Below are 18433 nucleotides of genomic sequence, written 5' to 3'. Positions count from 1 at the left end.
CAAGCACCAACAGTCTTAGAAAAATTCCTCTGCCCCCCGGGTCCTGAAATGGACCTCACTGGCATATGGTTCCTGACCCTCAAATCAGTGTGGTTCTTGCTTGGTAAGGACGAATCCACGTTCTGGGTATATGTTCCAAGTGAAGCAGTGATAAGCAGGTGTTAAAAGATTTAGTGGCATCTACCTGTTATTTTCCCCCTGACAGGATGAGGAAAAAAATTAAAGAATTTTGAGAAAAGATGAGCTCTAAAGACAAAGCGGCCGGCTGCATTATGAATCAATCCTTCTGGATTCAGCTATTTGAAGGTATTCTCGAAATAGAAATGATCCTGATTACTGCCATTATTAAGCCCGTCTCTGCCAGGTGAGTACTGTAAGTACTGCACCTCAGAGCCCCTCGCAACAACTCTTCCAGCTAGACTCCCATCCTCCCATCTGCCAAGGCGGAAACCAAGGCACACAGATGTTGAGCAACTTGTGTAAGGGCCTAAGTGACAGGACCGGGATTCAAATCCAGATCTCTGGCCTGTGTGCTTTCGCCTCCTCTGTGCTGCCCACCCCTTGTAATCTATTTCAAATAAATTATGCACTGCTGCCATCACTTCTGCTTCCAGGCAGAAAGCTTTTCAAAGTCAGTAATATGAATCTTGGGACTGAAAAGGGCAAAACCACCATGTCAGGAGTTTAGGGATTTGAATCAGATCTTGTTACTTTTATGGTTTTTAATTCATTGAACAAAAATCATGCTGACATGTTTAGGTCTCTTTTTAGTTCTGCCAAAGCATATGTCAGTATAAGGAAGGAACAGGAAAATTAAAACTTGATCCACTGATTCAAAAAACTTAATCCCGCTGAAATACTAGGAGGAGCAGAAAATAAATGAATCTAAGTCTGTAAGAAGCCTCTTAAACTTCTCTAAAGAGAGCTATTTTAATCTTATATTTCATATATAATTTGAAATAGGTATCCCACTGTTTAGACAACCTTTAATAAAATAAAAAATTTTATCTAAGGAACTTCCTTTTCACTACGTTGTTACGTTTACATTTTACATGAAGAAAAAACCGTATCTTTTAAAAAATATATACACTGGGACTCAAAGACATCTTAGGAGTAAAAGGCTATATAAAGAGAAAACAAAATCATAATACATGTAATTTGGCTTTAACACAACGTGTTACTTTGTATTTATTAATATTAATGTGACAGTATATTATTAACACCAGTTTCCACACATCATAGCATCCAATTATTGTCAGTGACAAAAGCATTTCGGCTTCAGGATGCAAGTACAGGGCGATAATCTAAGGAAATGGAAAGCTGAATGCAGGGGCGGGGGCAGGCACAGGGAGAGCTGAGGGGAAGGGAGTATGTGTGCTGGTTTGGGGTGTTGGGCTGAAAGGTATCTCAAAAACAAGTTCAGAAGCAGCTGGGCTGATGGGAAGGCACTGGTTTGAAGCCAGCCAGACCCGTTGCATTCCCATGTCTATCACCCAGAAGCTGAGTATCCTCGGGCAAGCTCCTTAATCTCTCTGAGCCTCAGATGCCTCATCTCTAAAACGAAGACAATAAAAACACCTCACAGGGGGACGGGGAGAAGCAGACACAACACATATATAAAGCACCCATAAAGACAGCAGCATAGAGTAGCCCTGAATAAATGATAACGATTATGAATGTTTTAATCAAATACACCTAATTACTTCCTCATGAAACAATGAGGGCACATCTGTTTTAGAAAAGAAACATACTACATTATGGAAATATCTTAATTCCTTTCCAAACCCATGATTAATACATCTGATCATCTCTATCTCGCATGCATGGGGTTCTCTGAGTATGCACTAGTTTGTTCTCGGGCTTCTGCTCTCGGCCCAGTTCTCGGTTCTCGGTTCTGAGCACCCGCTCTGCACTTGGCGTGCATTCATTCATCAAGCACTGGCTGAGGCCTGAGGTCTGTGCCAGATCCTGGGCCAGGCGGAGGAGCTCAGAGAGGAGGTGGGCCTGGTCCGACTTCCTGGAGGTTCAGCTCAGTGGTGGAGTCAAACCCGTCAGGCACTACTGAGAAAGAGCGTTGGTGTTGCTAGGGCAGAGGGACGGGTCCTTCTGCAGGAGGAGCAAGCAGAAAAGTACAACTCATTCTGTCTCTAGATTTGGAAAATGCCTTAGAAGCATTTGGTCCACTGCAGAAGAGAGGACAGGGCCTTCCAGGCAGAAGTACGGTGGGAGATCTAATGGCAGGAGGGCAGGAGGCTGCGAAGGTCAAATTTGTTCTGCAGGCCTGGAGTTTTCAAATTCTTCTTTTGCCACAAATCTCTGGCTTTAAAGAAAACCAAGGCAGAGGCTCCATTTATAAATGTATTAAAACAAACTGGAAGGAGAGCTCTTCCAGTTAATGAGGGGAAGGGCCCTCGGGGAGGGGTGGTGCTCTATCCTGGGCTTACAAATCTTAGCCCCCCTGATTCCCCTCTACTTCTGGGCCTACCACTAGGGGCTGAGGGATCTCAAGCAAGTTATTTAAACTCTCTGGACTTTGGTCTACTCATCTGGAAATAGAAATTAAAATAAAACAAACAAACAAAAAAACCCCTAGCATCTACCTTTCAGAGTTCTTGTGAGGATTCCGTGAGAGAACACATAGAACATCCACACTACAAAAGCCTGGTAGAGAAGAGACACTCAGAGGACGTCAGCTGCCTTTGGTGCTGCTGTTGACGTGTCGGCACTCACTGAGGCATCTTCAAATAACGAAGAGTTTATGCTTAGAGGTTTTTATCAATAGAGAAATGACAGCGCAAACAATCGATACTTCAGCAAGATGACTTTTTGAGATCCTATTAGTAATTTAACAACCCATGTACATTTTATAATCCAAATGCTCCCAGCATGTAGCCCTGAAATTTTCTCTTTTCGGTACTAATTCATTCATTTAGTTTATAGTTTCAGTCAACAGCTGTTTACTGGGTACATACTGTGTGCCAGCCCCGATGCCAGACATGAGGGATGTAGCAGTAAACACATGAGTTTACTGTCTGGCAAGGAAGGCAGGCATTAAATAAATACATGCACAACTGATCAATAAGTTACGGTTCTAATAAGCACAATAAATACATAGAGTCCTATGAAAATAATTAGCAGGGGAGGGGAGTCTGATCGAGGTCCCCTGTGGGGCTCCAGGAACAAAATGGGGGACATTTAAACTAAGTGATATTTAAATTAAGATATGTAAGAGTGGCAGGGCTCCTGGGTGGCTCAACTGGTTAAGTGACTGCTTTTGGCTCAGGTCACAATCCCAGAGTCCTGGGATCAAACCCCGCATCAGGCTCCCTGCTCAGTGAGGAGCCTGCTTCTGCCTCTCCTTCTGCCGCTCCCTCTGCTTGTGCACTCTCGCTCTCTGTCTCTGTCAAATAAATAAATAAATAAATAGATAGATAAATCTTAAAAAAGAAGAAGAAGGCAACATTTAAAGAAAAAAAAAAAAAGGCCGTGTAAGAGAGGAGGGGCTGGGGGGTGTCATTTCCACCCGTCGGAATGGTCTGTATAAAGTAAAGGGATCCTTCCAGGTCAGAAGATTGGTACTGCTCTCTGAGGGACTGAAAAAGGCAGTGAGGATGAGGACAGAAAGAGGAGAAAGACTGTCCCAAACGAGGAGGCTGGCGAGCCCGGCATGCACAAGAGTATGCACACAAGCCCTTGGACAACACACCGAGGCTTCATCGGTCCACCGACGAGTGAAGAGACCCACGGGTGGTATACACACACAGGGCAGCTGCATCCAGCCTGGAAAGGGAAGGAAATCTGACACATGCGATAGCGTCAATGAATCCTGAAAACATTATACTAAGTGAGATAACTCAGACTCAAAAGGACAAATACAGCACGATTCTACTTTCTGTGAGGCACCTACAATAGTTAAATTCACAGAGATGGAAAGTAGAATAGCAATTTCCAGGGGCTCACTGGGAGGTTAAGGGAATTGGGAGTTACTGTTCAATGGGTACAGACTTTACGTTTTGCAAAATGAAAACGGGTTCTGGAGATGGCTGTACAACAATGCAAATGTACTTAATACCACGAACTATACATTTTTAAATAATGGTAAACTTTTTATGTGTATCTTACCATGATAAAAAAGTTGAGAAGTGTCCTAGCAGATTGTTCCTAAGAGTAATACGCAGTCCCGTGAGTCTGGGGGAGGCCCGGGAAACATGACCAGATATGTATTTTGTGCAGACGGCGATGTCCAAGCGAGATCTAAGCTCCCGGCAAAAGTCTACCCAAGAGCCCCTCGACAGGCAGATGGGAAGCTGCGGAGCCGCCCTGTAACAGCTTCTTGGCTGGATGATGAAGACAGCAGCCTTTTCCGCTAGGGTCAGAGAGCCTCCCAGCATAAGGCAGGGGTTTTGGCTGAGCTGGCAGGGTCACACTTTGTTTGTACATATCTACCAGGCAGGTCTTCCAGTAACATCCTGGATGGGGGCCTTCCTGCAAAATTCCTTGAGCATGTTCTCATGAACAATAAGCAGAGGACATGCCCTGATGGTAACTCACACAGCAGAGAATCCCCCGGACTGCACTGATACTTCCTATTGTTTCACTGAGAATGGGACACGTGTACAAAGCTATTCACCAGGTGTATATCAGAGGAAGCCTTGCTCAGCGTGGGCAGTTACAGTAAAACCCAGTTACCATATGTCAGACACTCGACTTCAAAAGGATCGCTGGTTACTTAGAGGGGACTTTAAAAGGTGGAAAAAACACGCTTCAAAGCCAAGAAGACTTCAGTTGGAATCCCCCCTTTGCTCCTTCCTAGGTTTAGAACTGTAAGCATGCTGTTCAACTTCTCTAAACTGGTTCTTCATGTAGAAAGTGGCAGGAAGAATGATCCTAAGAGGGCAGAAGCCAGTATTAAGCAAAACAGGTAGCAGGGCCTTGGCACACCGCCTCGTGTGCGCCATAGAAGCTCACTACCGGCGGGCTGCGTTCTTACTGTTACCACACTCTGGGGCTTGTGGATATGAACAGGAAGTGAACGGCACGGGAGAAAACCGTCAAAAAGATTTAGTGCCTTGAGCTTGGGCTGCTGAGTGGATGGTGAGCAGAGAGGGAAAGAGTGGGAACAGAGGCGAGAGAGCACTGGAGGCAGTGGGAGGCACGCGTTCTCCTCCAGCAGCTGAGGGGGGACAGGCTGGGGGAGAAGAAAGCTGCACTTCGAGGGAATGTCCCATCAAAATACCTCTCTGACAGCTCCACGAAGACAGACCTCGCCACCTCCGCACCGACTTCTGGGAGACCTCCCCCCAGCAGGAGCATCAGCCTGCAATCAGCAGCCGACACATGCCCGACTTCATTGTTCGCTGGTGGGCGCTGCCCGCTGCCAGGGGGCCCCCGGCCCCGAAGGAAATGTTTTTGTTTGTGTAGCTCAGCCAGACTTCCTATGCTTCTAGGTATACGATTTCCCCCTCCCCTCTTTCCTCACCCGCACCCCCCAGCTCCCCAGCCTGCTGTCCATACACTAATGTCTCATAAAGACCTCAGGTGTCCTTTTTGCCCGAAGGAAATCATATCTGCACTTCAGAGGGACGTCTACCACCCGCAGTCACTTTAGTTCTCTCTGGGGACACAACTGGCCACCCGCTTGCAGACGATGGTTCTGTGACTCTTAAAGGCCTGGCTAAGCCAGACAGACCGTGCTAAACCACAGCCCAGCAGGATGCAGAGATAAGGAAGGCTGAGGTCAGGGCTCACATCTCCACATTCTTAGCAGAGTGACCTTGATTAAGTCAGCTGATTTCTTCCCTGTCACTCGAGTGGGACAGAAACCCAAGTCCAAAGATGAGTGCAGGTAAATCTTCCTTCAGCTCTCACATACAGGAGAAAGAACATAGGTTTGGTGGTGAAGGCAGACTTGGTTTTCAGTCCCGGCTCTGCCCCCTACCAGCTGGGTGATGGGCACAAGTAACTTGTCCTCTCTGAATTGAGAAGACATCTGGCGAAGCACTTAGGAGAACAGTCCCTGAAGCCAGACCACTGGGGTTTGAGGCTCAGATCTCTCATGACTTAGCTGTGTGGCCCTGGACAGGTAATTTTACCACTTTGCCTCAGTTTTTCCATCTGTCAAATGTGTATAATACCATTAACTTAATGGGACTGTTGTGAGGATTCAACATTAATACGTATGTGGCACATAGTAATGCCCTCAATAAACATTACCTGTTATTATTCCCTCAACTGTCAAATGGAGGGGGAGTAATAAAAATGTTCCATTTCTTCCACAGTGAGTGCTGGGAGCAAATGAGCAGACGGTTAAAAAACTCGGCCTATGTACATAGTAACTATGTAAAAGCTGTCAATGCTATCAGTAATAAAAATACTGACGATGTCTCCTACGGACGGAGACCACAGCAGAGGGAGATCCAAGCCCTGGCTCTGAGAAAGACTGCCTGCTTTTCCACTTACTAACGTGTGACACGGGGCACGAAGAATCCCATTCCCCTAGGACTCCATTTCTTCAGCTGTAAAAGAGGGCTCTTAGGAATATACGGGTGAGCACCAACAGCTGGCAGAACAGCAGTGAGCACACAGGAAGTGCTCGTCTTCATTCATTCCATAAACACTGACGGCATTTTGGCATTCTCCCTACACGCAAGGCCGTGTTCCAGGCCCGGGAACACAACCATGAATGAAACTGACGGAGCAACTCCTATACATGTTCTAGGGAGAGAGGGAAACAAGTAAATAAAACGAACTGTGAGTGACGTAAAAAAAAATAAAACACCACCGTGAGATATGGAAGAATCTTATTATTGTCGCTTAACTAAGGGTCCTTTTGCGTTTGCCTGGACATCTGACTCGGATGGCAGGGGCTCCCCTTCAGTAATAATGATACCTAATTTTTGCAGAGCTCTTTCTCTGTGCCAGCCCTGAGCGGACACACTCTCCGGGCATTAACTCCGTGAATCCTCACAACACTCCAGACATAGTGACACTATTACCTGGCTTTCACAGAAGAAGAGGGAGGCTCAGCCAGATCAAGTAATCTGCTCAAGGCCACAGGACAAGTTCCTGGGAGACCTGGGATCTGAGCCCCGTGCAACCGACTCTTGCATTCCAGACCTCCCTTGTTGGTGCTGACAAACGGAAGCAGCTTTTCTTACTAGGGGAGGTGATAAGAACAGCACCGCTCTTACATTAAGGCCTGCTTAGATATATAGTTCATTACTCCTCCTCTGGCTCCCCCACAAGTCCAAGTGTAATGGGGAGAAAGGAGAAAGGGAATCTAGAGAGGACTGCCACGGAAAAGTGATCTGACCTATAGCCATCAGCTGCCACATTCTGTAGACAGGCGCGGGACACAAAGTGGAGAGGACAGCGGTGGGGCAGGGAGGACAGAAGAGGGGCGGGGAGGAGAGGAGCCTGTCCTCTAGGGTGCACCTTTTGCACAGGTGTTGGTGGCACTTTCTCCTCTGTCCATTTTCTACTCTTGATTCCTGATCGCACTTTCTTATGTGTTTCAACCAGAACCTATGTGCTGGGAGGGAGCCCCCGTTTCACACACATGGATCCTAAAGTAGTAGGAGGCACGCCTGAAAAGCTGCAGGCTGGGTGGGAAGCCACACCGTAGAGAAGGAGGCAGGCACCCTAACAGTGCACGGAGGCCCTCGAGGGCCTGGAAGGCAGGAAGAAACAAGGGACTGGAACCCAGCCAGCAGAATGAGCCGCCCCAAGCAAGCAGCGGGTGGCAAGCAGGCGGTGAGAAGGAAAGGCCTGGAAAAGTAGCTGCAGTGGCTCAAATGCAGTATGCGGCTGACCCAGCTCAAATGAGGTCCTTCGGCCTTGTTCTCTGACTTTTTTCCCCTTTCAGGTCTGCTGAGGGTCTGCTCGTGTGTAGGCTGTATAAGAAAAGGGTGTTTCCTGAAATGCACACATCAGACACACTACTCGGGTACAAGGTCCACAAGGCCCTACAGCAGCTAGTTGAGGAGACCGTAGAGCTGGAAGACGGGCTCCAGGTGGACAGCCCCATGAGCAATGTGAGAGTGTGACAAGAACCTGGGTTCTAGAAGCAGACGGATTTGATTTGAATAATGACTCCTCTGTTTACTAATCTGTGACCTTGAACAAATTAAACTTTCTGATGCCCCAGTTTCCTTATCTGTATTACACCCATCTCAAAATGGTATTCTCTGCACTGGCAAAAACAATGAGATCACCATGAAGAGATGTACACAAGGCATGGAAGAAAAGAAAAAAGGCAGCTATTCAATCCCATTCATGTAAACTTAAATACATACATATATATATACACACTTATAGGTTTGTACATGCATCTTTTATTATTTGGAAGGATATACATCAAACTTATCAGATTACTTCATGGAAAAATATTTTGGATACAGTAAAAACTTTTTATTTTTCTGTAGGATTTGAGTTTTTGCAATAAATGTGTACCATTTTTACAATTAAGAGGTGAAGAATTCTGTATCTAGAAGTTTAGTTCCAGCATATATAAAGACCTCTTACAACTCAACAAAAGGACAAACAAATTCAATTAAAAAATGGGTAGGGGCGCCTGGGTAGCTCAGTGGGTTAAAGCCTCTGCCTTTGGCTCAGGTCATGATCTCAGGGTCCTGGGATCGAGCCCCGCATTGGGCTCTCTGCTCAGCAGCTCTCTGCTCCTCTCTCTCTGCCTGCCTCTCTGCTTACCTGTGATCTCTGTCTGTCAAATGAATAAATAAAATCTTAAAAAAAAAAAAAGTGGGTAAAGAACTTCAATAGCCATTGTTCTGAAGATACACAAATGCCAAACAAGCCCATGAAAAGATGCTCAGCATCAGCAGTCATGAGGGAAATACAAAGCAAAACCATGACGAGATACCATGTCACACTCACTGGGGTGATGGCAGCAACAATGACCTAAAATGACAAGTGTCGTTAAGGGGAGGCAGAAATTAGAGCCCTCATACATTACTGGTGGGCAGAGAAGATATGCAGCCTCCATGGAAAAGCTTGGCAGATCCTCAAAAAGTTAAAAAAAAAAGAGCTGTCATATGACCCAACAACTCTGTTCTTATGGATATACCCAAGAGAATGGAAAGTATGTTTACACAAAAGTGTGTGCAATGACCTTCACAGTGGCAGCATGATTCCTAACAGCCAAAAAGCGGAAACAACTCAAATGTTCATCAACTTACGAATGGATAAATAAAATGTGGTCTATGCCCCTACAATGGAATATTAGTTGGCAATAAAAAGAACAAAGCGCTTACAGATGCTAGAACATGGATGAACGCGAAAGCATTATGCTAAGGGAAAAAAGCCAATCACCAAAGACCAAGTAATGTGTGATTCCATCTCTATGAAATGCTCTGATCAGGGAAACCCACAGAGACAGAAAGCAGATTAGTGGTTGCCTGCAGCAATCCCAAGTGAGGCGGGGTGTTTAGAGGATAAAGCTGTGAGCGACTGCTGGCGGGTACAGAGTTTCTTTTTGGGGTGATGAAAAATGTCCTAAAATTGATTGTGGTGATGGTGGCACAACTCTGAATTTACCAAAAACCACTGAAATGAACAGCTGAAGTGGCTGAATTATATCTCAATAAAGCTGTTTAAGAAGGTCCTACGCCTCTCTGGTTCTTGTCATTGAACGGTGCTCATCTCCTGGACAGAAAGCGTTAAGGACAGGAGGCACGCCTGTCTCCACACCTGGGGACCCACAGTGCTGATATTGCTCCCTGCAACAGTTCACCATCCCGATGCAGGGAAGGTCACAGGAATGCTCTGCTACAACAGCAACTTTGACAGCGACCACTTAAAACCTACCATTCACTCTCATTGACTGACTTTCTTTCCTCTCTTCACGGGTGTCAGGCCTGTGTCGCCGTCCAAAGGCCCTCCCTCCCCTCCTGCTCCGCCTCCCCTTTATCCGTCTCAGGAGATTCTCCCAATTAATCTGCCCCAAAGTAAATGTGATTATTATCCCATTCTACAGATGAGGACACTGAGACTCAAAGAACTGAAATAACTAGTATAAGGTCACATAACTCTCTTTATTGGTTTCCCCATTACAGTTTTTCTGATGATAACCTTGGCTCCCCCCCACTTTCCGTGCTGCTTCTCCCTAGCTGCACTGCGGCTCCCCACCCCTGGTTAACTCAACCTGGGGACCATCCTTCTCGCCTTACCCAGCTTGCTCTCCCCTGGAAAAACCTGGTCATTATTCATGAGAAACCCATTTGTCAGGATATGGTGGGGGAAAAGCACTTGGGAAAGGGAATTTGGGCTAGGCGAACTGTAACACAGGGCTTTCTACTGAAATCTGGTGAAACACCTGGGTCTGAGCCCAAGTAGAATTCTCCCCATGCTGTCACCTTAGAACAAAGTCTGGGGGAAGGAGCCTCGCCTGGGCACAAAGTCTATCATTCTGGACGATCCCCGGAGGAAAAGTGGGAGCTGATGAGGGCAACTATCTGACTACTGGGAGGCCTTGCCAAGCAGCTCAGTGGGCTGAGGGTGTTGAGAAGAGCCAAGGTCCCTCTGCTCACCAGAAACACAAAGCAAATCTCACACCACAGCCAGGGGTGGTCCTCAGATTTTCTTATTTGGGATATACCTTTTAGGAGGTCTTATTCACCATAATTCATTCAAAGAAACTACTGAATGCTCATTAACAATCAAACTATAGTACTCCTGAGCAACTGAAATTCCAAGATAATTACAACATCATGACTCAACTCCTCCCACCCCTAAAAATGGGGGAGAAGATAGACAAAAAATGAACATGAGGTTGGGGGAGGGAGTTAGGAAGAGAGAGAGAGTTAAGAACTAAAAGAGCAATCACTAAACAGAAATAACATATCATTGGTTTTACCTCCAAATAATCAGAAAAAGAATGTTTCCAAGAACTCTTTTAGCAGGAGAATTGGATAATGTCAAATAGTATCAGATAAAGGAATTAAAATCCATTAGGTACCTATGACATGCCAAGCCCCACACTAAGAGCACCATGTTATGATATCCCATTCTCCTCACAACCATAGAAATGATTCCCATTGGGCGCCTGGGTGGCTCAGTGGGTTAAGCCTCTGCCTTCGGCTCAGGTCATGATCTCAGGGTCTGGGATCGAGTCCCGCATCGGGCTCTCTGCTAGGCAGGGAGCCTGCTTCCTCCTCTCTCTCTCTCTGCCTGCCTCTCTGCCTACTTGTGTTCTCTCTCTGTCAAATAAATAAATAAAATCTTTAAAAAAAAAAAAAAAGAAATGATTCCCATTTTACAGATAAGGAAGCTGAGGCTTCTAATAATTAAGCAGTGGGCACATACCCCAGACTGCTAGGCACTGGCCGTACATGACAGAGGGGCTCCTTTAATGGACAATCTGCTCAGGAACGCCCCTTCAGCCAGGATGACTTTCTCAGGGGTGCACTGCAGGGGGGGTCTCCTCCCACCCAATCCCCCTCTTCCTTTCTTCACTGGTGGCAGATCTGCACTCTGTCCCTTCCATGGGCATTTCCTCCCATAAACCTCTTACACATCTGATTCTGTCCTGGCATCTGATTCTCATAGGACCCAAGCTGACATACGCAGAGTGACAGAACAGGGATTTGAACCCCAAAGCCCCTGTGCTTTCCTTTATATCTAGAGATTAAGTGGTGGATAAATCAGGTCGCTAAAACTAGTGATCATTCTCAGACCTTCTCTCCCTGGACTCACGAGCCATGTTGAGCATAGCCAATGATTTTCTCCACTTTAAAATGCTTTGCTTGGTTTCCCGGACCCATGCCCTCCTAGTTCTCTGGCCACTTAGTCTCAGTCTCCTTTTCTGGCTCCTCCTCAGTTCCCTGACCCGAAAACCTTGAAGTGGAGCACGAGGGCAACAGCCACCAAACCCCTTCTCGTCATGATCTACATTACTCTATAAAATAATCTCACCTAATTTCACAGCTTCCCCTATAGGTTCACCTCTCCCAGATTTCTCTGGCCCATGCCTGTCCTCTGAACTCTAAACTCATAGATCAAACAGCCCACTTGACCTTTCCACTTAGGTGTCTTACAGTATCTCAAAATAAACATGTACAAAACCTGTTCTTCGCTTACACCCAACTTGCCCTTCCACAGTCTGCCCTGTCAGTGAGTAGCACTTCCATCCTCCCAGGTGCTCAGACCAAAAACCTTGGCAGCATCTTTGAGTCCTCTCTTTCTAAATTCACAACCAACCCGCCAGCAAATCCTGGCAGCTTTTTCTGTAAAACACATCCGGAATTCAACCAGTTCTTACCAGCTCCACCATGACTAAGCTATCCAGGCCATCATCATGTCTGGGTGAAGCTCCTTACTGGACCCTGTTTTCACCCTTTCCGTACTACAGGAGAATTCTCAAAATAGCAACCGGTATGAGCCTTTCAAAACCTAACTCACATCACGTCACTCCCTAGCTCAAAACCCTCCAGTGACTTCCCATTTCATTCCAAGCAAAAACTAAAATCCTTATAATGGTCTATAAAACTATGGTGGTGAATTTTATGTGCCAATTTAGTTAGGCCACAGGGTGCCCAGATATTTGGTCAAACATTATTCCAGAAGTTTCTATAAGGGTGTTTTGGGATGAATTTAACATTTAAATCAATATACTGAGTAGAGCAGTTGGGATCTGAGCAGCCCGGAGGGGTCACTTGGGTGCACTGGAGATGGCTGTCTGGCCCTGAAGTGTCCACTTCACTAAGAAACGCTAAGGCTCCCCCTGTTCCCTTGATTCCCAATTACAGTCCCCCTAGGCCTACCGCTTTCTACTCCCAGCAGAACCAGAAGCAAACCTTGAAGAGCCTTATGACACTGTTAGTAAAAGAGAAAAACTGTCAACAACCAACACATTCAACTGTGAACTAGTTAATGCTGTGTGTAAAATGCAACCGCTATGCATCCTTTAAAAAGAGTGTGGAGGAATTCTCATCAGAGAGTAATGACACATTGTTAAGTTAAAAAACAAATGCAGAACAGTATATGTAATTTAATCTCTTATCATTACAAGAAAAATGGAGGAGATAGAGACATGTGTTTGAATCTGCATAGAAAAAAGTGTAGAAAATCAAGGTGCTGAGAGTGGTTCCCCATGGAGAGCAGGATGGAGGTATTTTAATTTTTTCTTTAATTCTACTTAAAATAAAATCAGTGCGGACATTGATGAAAAATAACGACAGAGGGGGACAATCAAGGAGGAATGCAACCTCAGCAGGGAGTGAGTCAATCACTCGTACTTTTATTTCTTCAGTGAATTCATGATTCCTTACAGGTTTCTTGAAAGGCAGACATGAGGTCAGGGCTCTCCAACAAGCAGCCTCATTCTACTCTGTGTGGTTTTCTCACTGAAAGTTGGTAAAATGATGAGCCATGGAGAGTGAGTGTGTGTGTGTGTGTGTGTGTGTGTGTGTGTGTGTTTGTGCTTGTCTGGGGGCATAATAAAGATGCAAATGAGGTCAGGGAGGAAATCTGGCCTGATAGAAAGGATCTCCTGCTCAAAATTTTTCAGGGTCCCCACTCACTTCACTCAGTGAAGGCAAAGAGTAATATTCCAGAGAGACCTGAATGGGGGAGACCAGAATGGGGAAAAAGGCAGTAAAAAAGACCTGAGTTCTAAACCTACTTCTGCAACTTAGTAGCTTTTTGACAACAGGTGTTTCACTTCTGTGAATGGGCACAAGTCGAATGGGCACAAGTCAAACGGGCATAAGAACAGTCTCCTGACTTCATGGGAGTGTTGTGAGAATTCGGGGAGAAACTATAAGGCATTCAGCACAGCACCCTCAGGCACTACCCCTGCAGAGCAGGTGGTCAATAAACAGTACCCCAAATGTGACTACATAAATAGGAAAGAAAAAGTAGAAGGAATGATTTCACTGAATCTGAAACATTAACAGGAATGACCAGAGAATCCATCCAGTAGGCCGACTTCTCTAAATGAAAGAACACTGGCTAGAGGAGAAAACAAATATGTACACACTGCCCGTGGGTTCAGACAGAAGCCAGTCTCTGGTTCAGTGGTACTGTACCAAGGACAGCCACGAGGAGAACCTACGCACAGCCACATGGGGCTGGATTCCCCGAGGCTGTGAAAAAGGGCTCCAAGTCTGACCTGTTGTCGGTTTAGGATTTGTCTTCCCCCTATTTCCCAAAAGGATCAGAGGCAGATTCTAGTAAAAGTCACATTCTCAGCAGATTCATTTAAATAAGAATGTAAGAATCAGAGGAGTATAATGAGGACTAGGTCCTAGCTGTCATCTGCTGCAACTGCAAATAAAACTTAGCTCTGGGCAGCCAAAGTTCGGCCAGAAAACTTGCAGACTGATCGTTAGGCAAAGGAAGAATCAAGATCAATCAGGAAAGGCAAATTCTGCTAGAACTAAACTTGAAATTTTATAATCAGAATCCGATCCTAAGAACACATGCTTCTGGTTCCCTCACACCTCCCAACCTCCTAACAGAAGCTTCAGCATATTATTTCCCTTCTCACAGCTTTGTCAATTACCAGCTCTCTGACCCAAAACCAATGCCCCGCTTCTCTGGCTCTCAGCTTCCTCATCCTTAAAATGAACAGTGCTCTTCCCTGTTTATGAAAGGGAATGGAGGAACCTTTGCTAGTATTCACTGGGTGCCAGCTAAGCATCAAAATCTTTGTGTACACTCTCACTGAAATCTCCCAATAACCACAGAAGGCAAGTCCTGTGAATATTCTACCGACAATCTCCCTGAGACTCAGAGAAGTAGGGACAGCTGCCATTGGCATGCAACTAAAAACATGACAGGATGAACCCAACTGCATGCTTCTGCGGTACCAAGGCAGAAATTTAACCACAATACTTTCCCACTTTCCCCGTCTATGTCAAACACCCACCAGGTCCTGGGATGTAGTCGGTACTCAACATATTAGTTCCCTTCCTCACGTCCCCGTCCTCCTTTCTCCTAAACTACAATGACGTATTTCTAGAAAATTAAGTTTACTAAAATGATATCGGCATCTTAATTTACATAGTTTCTTTCCTCTAAGGAGATTATACGACTTAATCTATTTTCTCTACTAATCCCCCCAAATCTCTACCTATCATTATGCATTATTTCACTTATTTTACAAGTAAGAAACTAGAAGGCAGCAGGCTGCTAGGGTGACGTGCCCACAGTCATATGGAAGTCACTGCCAAAACCAAATAAAAACCTTGGTCCTCTTTATGTCTAAATCAACCTTTATCCTCTCATATGACACAGCCTCCGTAATGAAGAACAGATCATTCATTTTTTATCTGGAAAACGACCAAACGTATAATTCAGTAAGGGGCCTCATGACCTTACCACCTTGTCAAAGGGAAGTAAGTATATAAAAAATGAGGTTTGCAGGAGCAGAGGGTTTCAGTCCGTCAACTTTCTCTTAGATTACTCCCACTAACCAACATAAAATAATGTAAAATACAATGTAACAGATCCCCAAAGTCTTTGGAAATTTAAGTAAAACTCACTGATCCTTCAAACTTGCATACAATGCACAAAGGCAATCGTTAGGTCCTGCACGCTGCAGAGGTGCACTTTATGCCAACTGGATCCCCGAAAGGAGAATACGATACACAACCGGGCCACTCTCAGAAGGATCCAAGTCAGCAATGAGCATTTAGCAGCATAAATTCATAGCATCCACAGAATTTTAAAGTTCCGGAGGGACATGGCAGGCCCCTGAGAGCAATCTCTTCATCTGGTATATAAGGAAACAGGCTCAAGGAGGTTAAGTGGTTTTCCCGCAATTTCACAGACAAAAGAACAAGAACTAAAAAAACAAATCTGCTGACTACTACCCATTCCACTTGCAAGTCTTACATCTGATGTCCATGAATACACTTAGCGCTTTCCAGAATTACCCAGCTAGAAAGACACGGCAGGATCAAGAGCATGTACTCGAGCAACAGAAAGACTAAGGATTCAAATCGTGACGGCCACTTAGAGGCCACGTGATCTCGGGCAGGTCCCTGAATTTCTTTGAATGTCAATGTTTTTACCTGCAAACGGTGGGTAATAGTAAATGCCACAGACAAGCTGCAGATGACATAAAGAAGGCCACAGCCTGTGAGCTCCATGAAGACAAACATCAGGTTCAGATCCCCAGGCCCTGGCACAGAGCCTGACACATGATGCATTTGTAAAAATTTACTGAGCAAATTAATGAACTAATCAAGCCAAGAGGTACTGGACTTGAACCCAGGGTCTACTTGGTTCTTGAACACCAGGTTCCATTGAGTGATTTCAAAGCATAGTGTTAAATCCGACTTACAGAATACTCAAAACACAACGGAATAAGAGCCATTTCCCGGCCATGTAGCAGGAAAAGTTCAGTGGATTTTCAGTGTTGGGACTGATTATTGTTGCAATCATGAGGCTTTAGAATCAACCACACCTGGGCTTAGGTCTCAGCTTTAGCGTAAGCTGAGTGACTTCAGAGGATGCTACTTTACCTCTCTGAGCCTAAATTTCCATACCTGCAATAAATGGGGATTGTGTGAGAAGTAAGGTAATACATGTAAAGAAATACAGAATGATGTGCAGCATAAAAAAACTCTTTTACTCTATTTCCCTTCTAGTTAGTTAGAGGCTTCATTCATTCATTTCACTTAGGTCTCAGCTCAAATATCACTTCCTTTCAGGGCACCTGGGTGGTTCAGTCAGCTAAGCGTCCAACTCTTGATCTCAGCTCAGGTCAAGAGATCAAGCCCCACCTCAGGCTTCGGGCTCCACACTCAGCACGGAGCCTGCCTGAGATTCTGTCTGTCTCCTTCTCCCTTCCCCCCACACCCCCCCTCCCCCACTCACAGAAGCACTCTCTCTCTCACTCCCTAAAATAAATAAGTCTTTAAAAAAAAAAGTCACTTCCTTTCTGAACTTTCCTATCTACAATAAACCCCCCCATTCCCTATCCCCTTACCCCTCTTATTCTTTTTCATAGTCCTTATCATCACAGGACATTACATCATGTATTTATTTATCTTTCTGTTTACTGTGCCTACTCAACCAGAAGGTAAGCCCAGGACAGCAGCTTTTTGTTTATTTTGTTTACTGCTATATCTCAGCCACCATGGAAGTGCTGGCATTTAGTTAGTGCTTAATAAATATGCGCTGAATGACTAAATGAATTAATTCAATGCTGATTTGGAATCTGCTGTCTGGGAGGCACTGTGCAGGAAGAGGGACTTAAAGATAATTGGCAACGAGACGACGGGAGGAGAAACTATTTCAGTTGGCTGTGGAATCTTCCCAGGTTTGGAATCTGTGGAGATCCCTACCTCACCTGGGCCATCCCCGTCGACTCCTGACTGTTCTTGTGTCTACTCTGACCCCCCACATTCCACTTATTAGTCTACAGCCAGGGAGACCCCCAAAAAGTCAACATCGGATCGGATCCGATCGCTCTGCTTAAACTCCTCCGGTGGCTTCCTATTTCAATTAGAGTAAAGCCCACACTCCTTACCACAGCCTTTTGAAAAGTCTTTCCTACCACTCTCTCTCCCGCCCTCCCTGAGTTTCAGACACACTGGCTTTCTTATTCTCAAACATGCCAAGGTCTTGTTACTTCTTTTCTTTTTTAATTTAAAAATAACAAACATTTTTATTCACTCAAAACTCTAAGTTCTATTTATATAATTAACAATATTCTGTTCTAATGCTTATATTTTTCAGCAAGCAAGGACTAATGTAAAAAATAACTCTGCAAGGAGTGTGAGTTGGAGATCACAAGTGTTGAGGTCTATTCTGATTTGGGGCCTTTGTGCTGGCCGTTCACTCTGCCTGAAAAGCTCTTCCCCTAGGCTGGCTCTTGCTCACTATTCCGTTCAGCAAAAATCTTACCTCTGAGGAGAGTCCTCCCAGGCCAAAGTTGTCCCTCCACTGACACCCTCATCAAGTTGCTCTATTGGGTCCCAGTGCCTTTTCTTTCCTCACAGCGTTTCATTATCTGGGATGACTCGGCTATTTATGTGTTCTACCTTCACAACCAGAATGCACGCTCCATACAAACAAGGACTTTGCAGGTTTACTGCTGCGTATCTAGCCCCTAGTACATAGCAGGCACTCAATCAATATTTCTCAATCTGTAAACTGGATCTCAAAAGACACTGGAGTTTGCCAGAATGAGAGTACAGGTAAGGCACACTACTGGCCTACCAGTATCTTGACAAGTTGGTTTCCTTCCAAGGACAACTGCCCCATTCCATCAAAATAAGTGAATTTTAACCAAACTTACTTGGGAATGGGTACCCGAATTAGCGTCCCTTCCACTTCTGGGTTCAGATTCATTCCACTTTCTCTTATAGCCTTGATAGCTGCAGCTGTACACTGAAAACCAGATCAAAAGGTAAACAGAATTAGTAAATAATTATTACCAGATGCAAGCCCTCTGTCGATAACTGGC

At 45.2% G+C, this 18433-nt stretch overlaps 1 protein-coding gene across 3 annotated transcripts in view; it reads right to left on the bottom strand.

The window, feature by feature from the left end:
- Positions 1–18433, bottom strand: part of MRRF (mitochondrial ribosome recycling factor) — a 52835-nt gene that overhangs the window by 11599 nt on the left and 22803 nt on the right. For all 3 annotated transcript variants that reach the window (XM_080819345.1, XM_080819346.1, XM_080819347.1), the window contains one exon: positions 18266–18357. In XM_080819345.1, the coding sequence (XP_080675471.1) occupies positions 18266–18357 (92 nt within the window). The remainder of the gene's footprint in view (positions 1–18265; positions 18358–18433) is intronic.

This window comes from Martes martes (genome assembly GCF_963455335.1).
Source record: "Martes martes genome assembly, chromosome: 12".
NCBI lineage: Eukaryota > Metazoa > Chordata > Mammalia > Carnivora > Mustelidae > Martes > Martes martes.
Note: the sequence above shows the minus strand (reverse complement) of the source record. Positions and strands in the feature narration are given on the sequence as shown.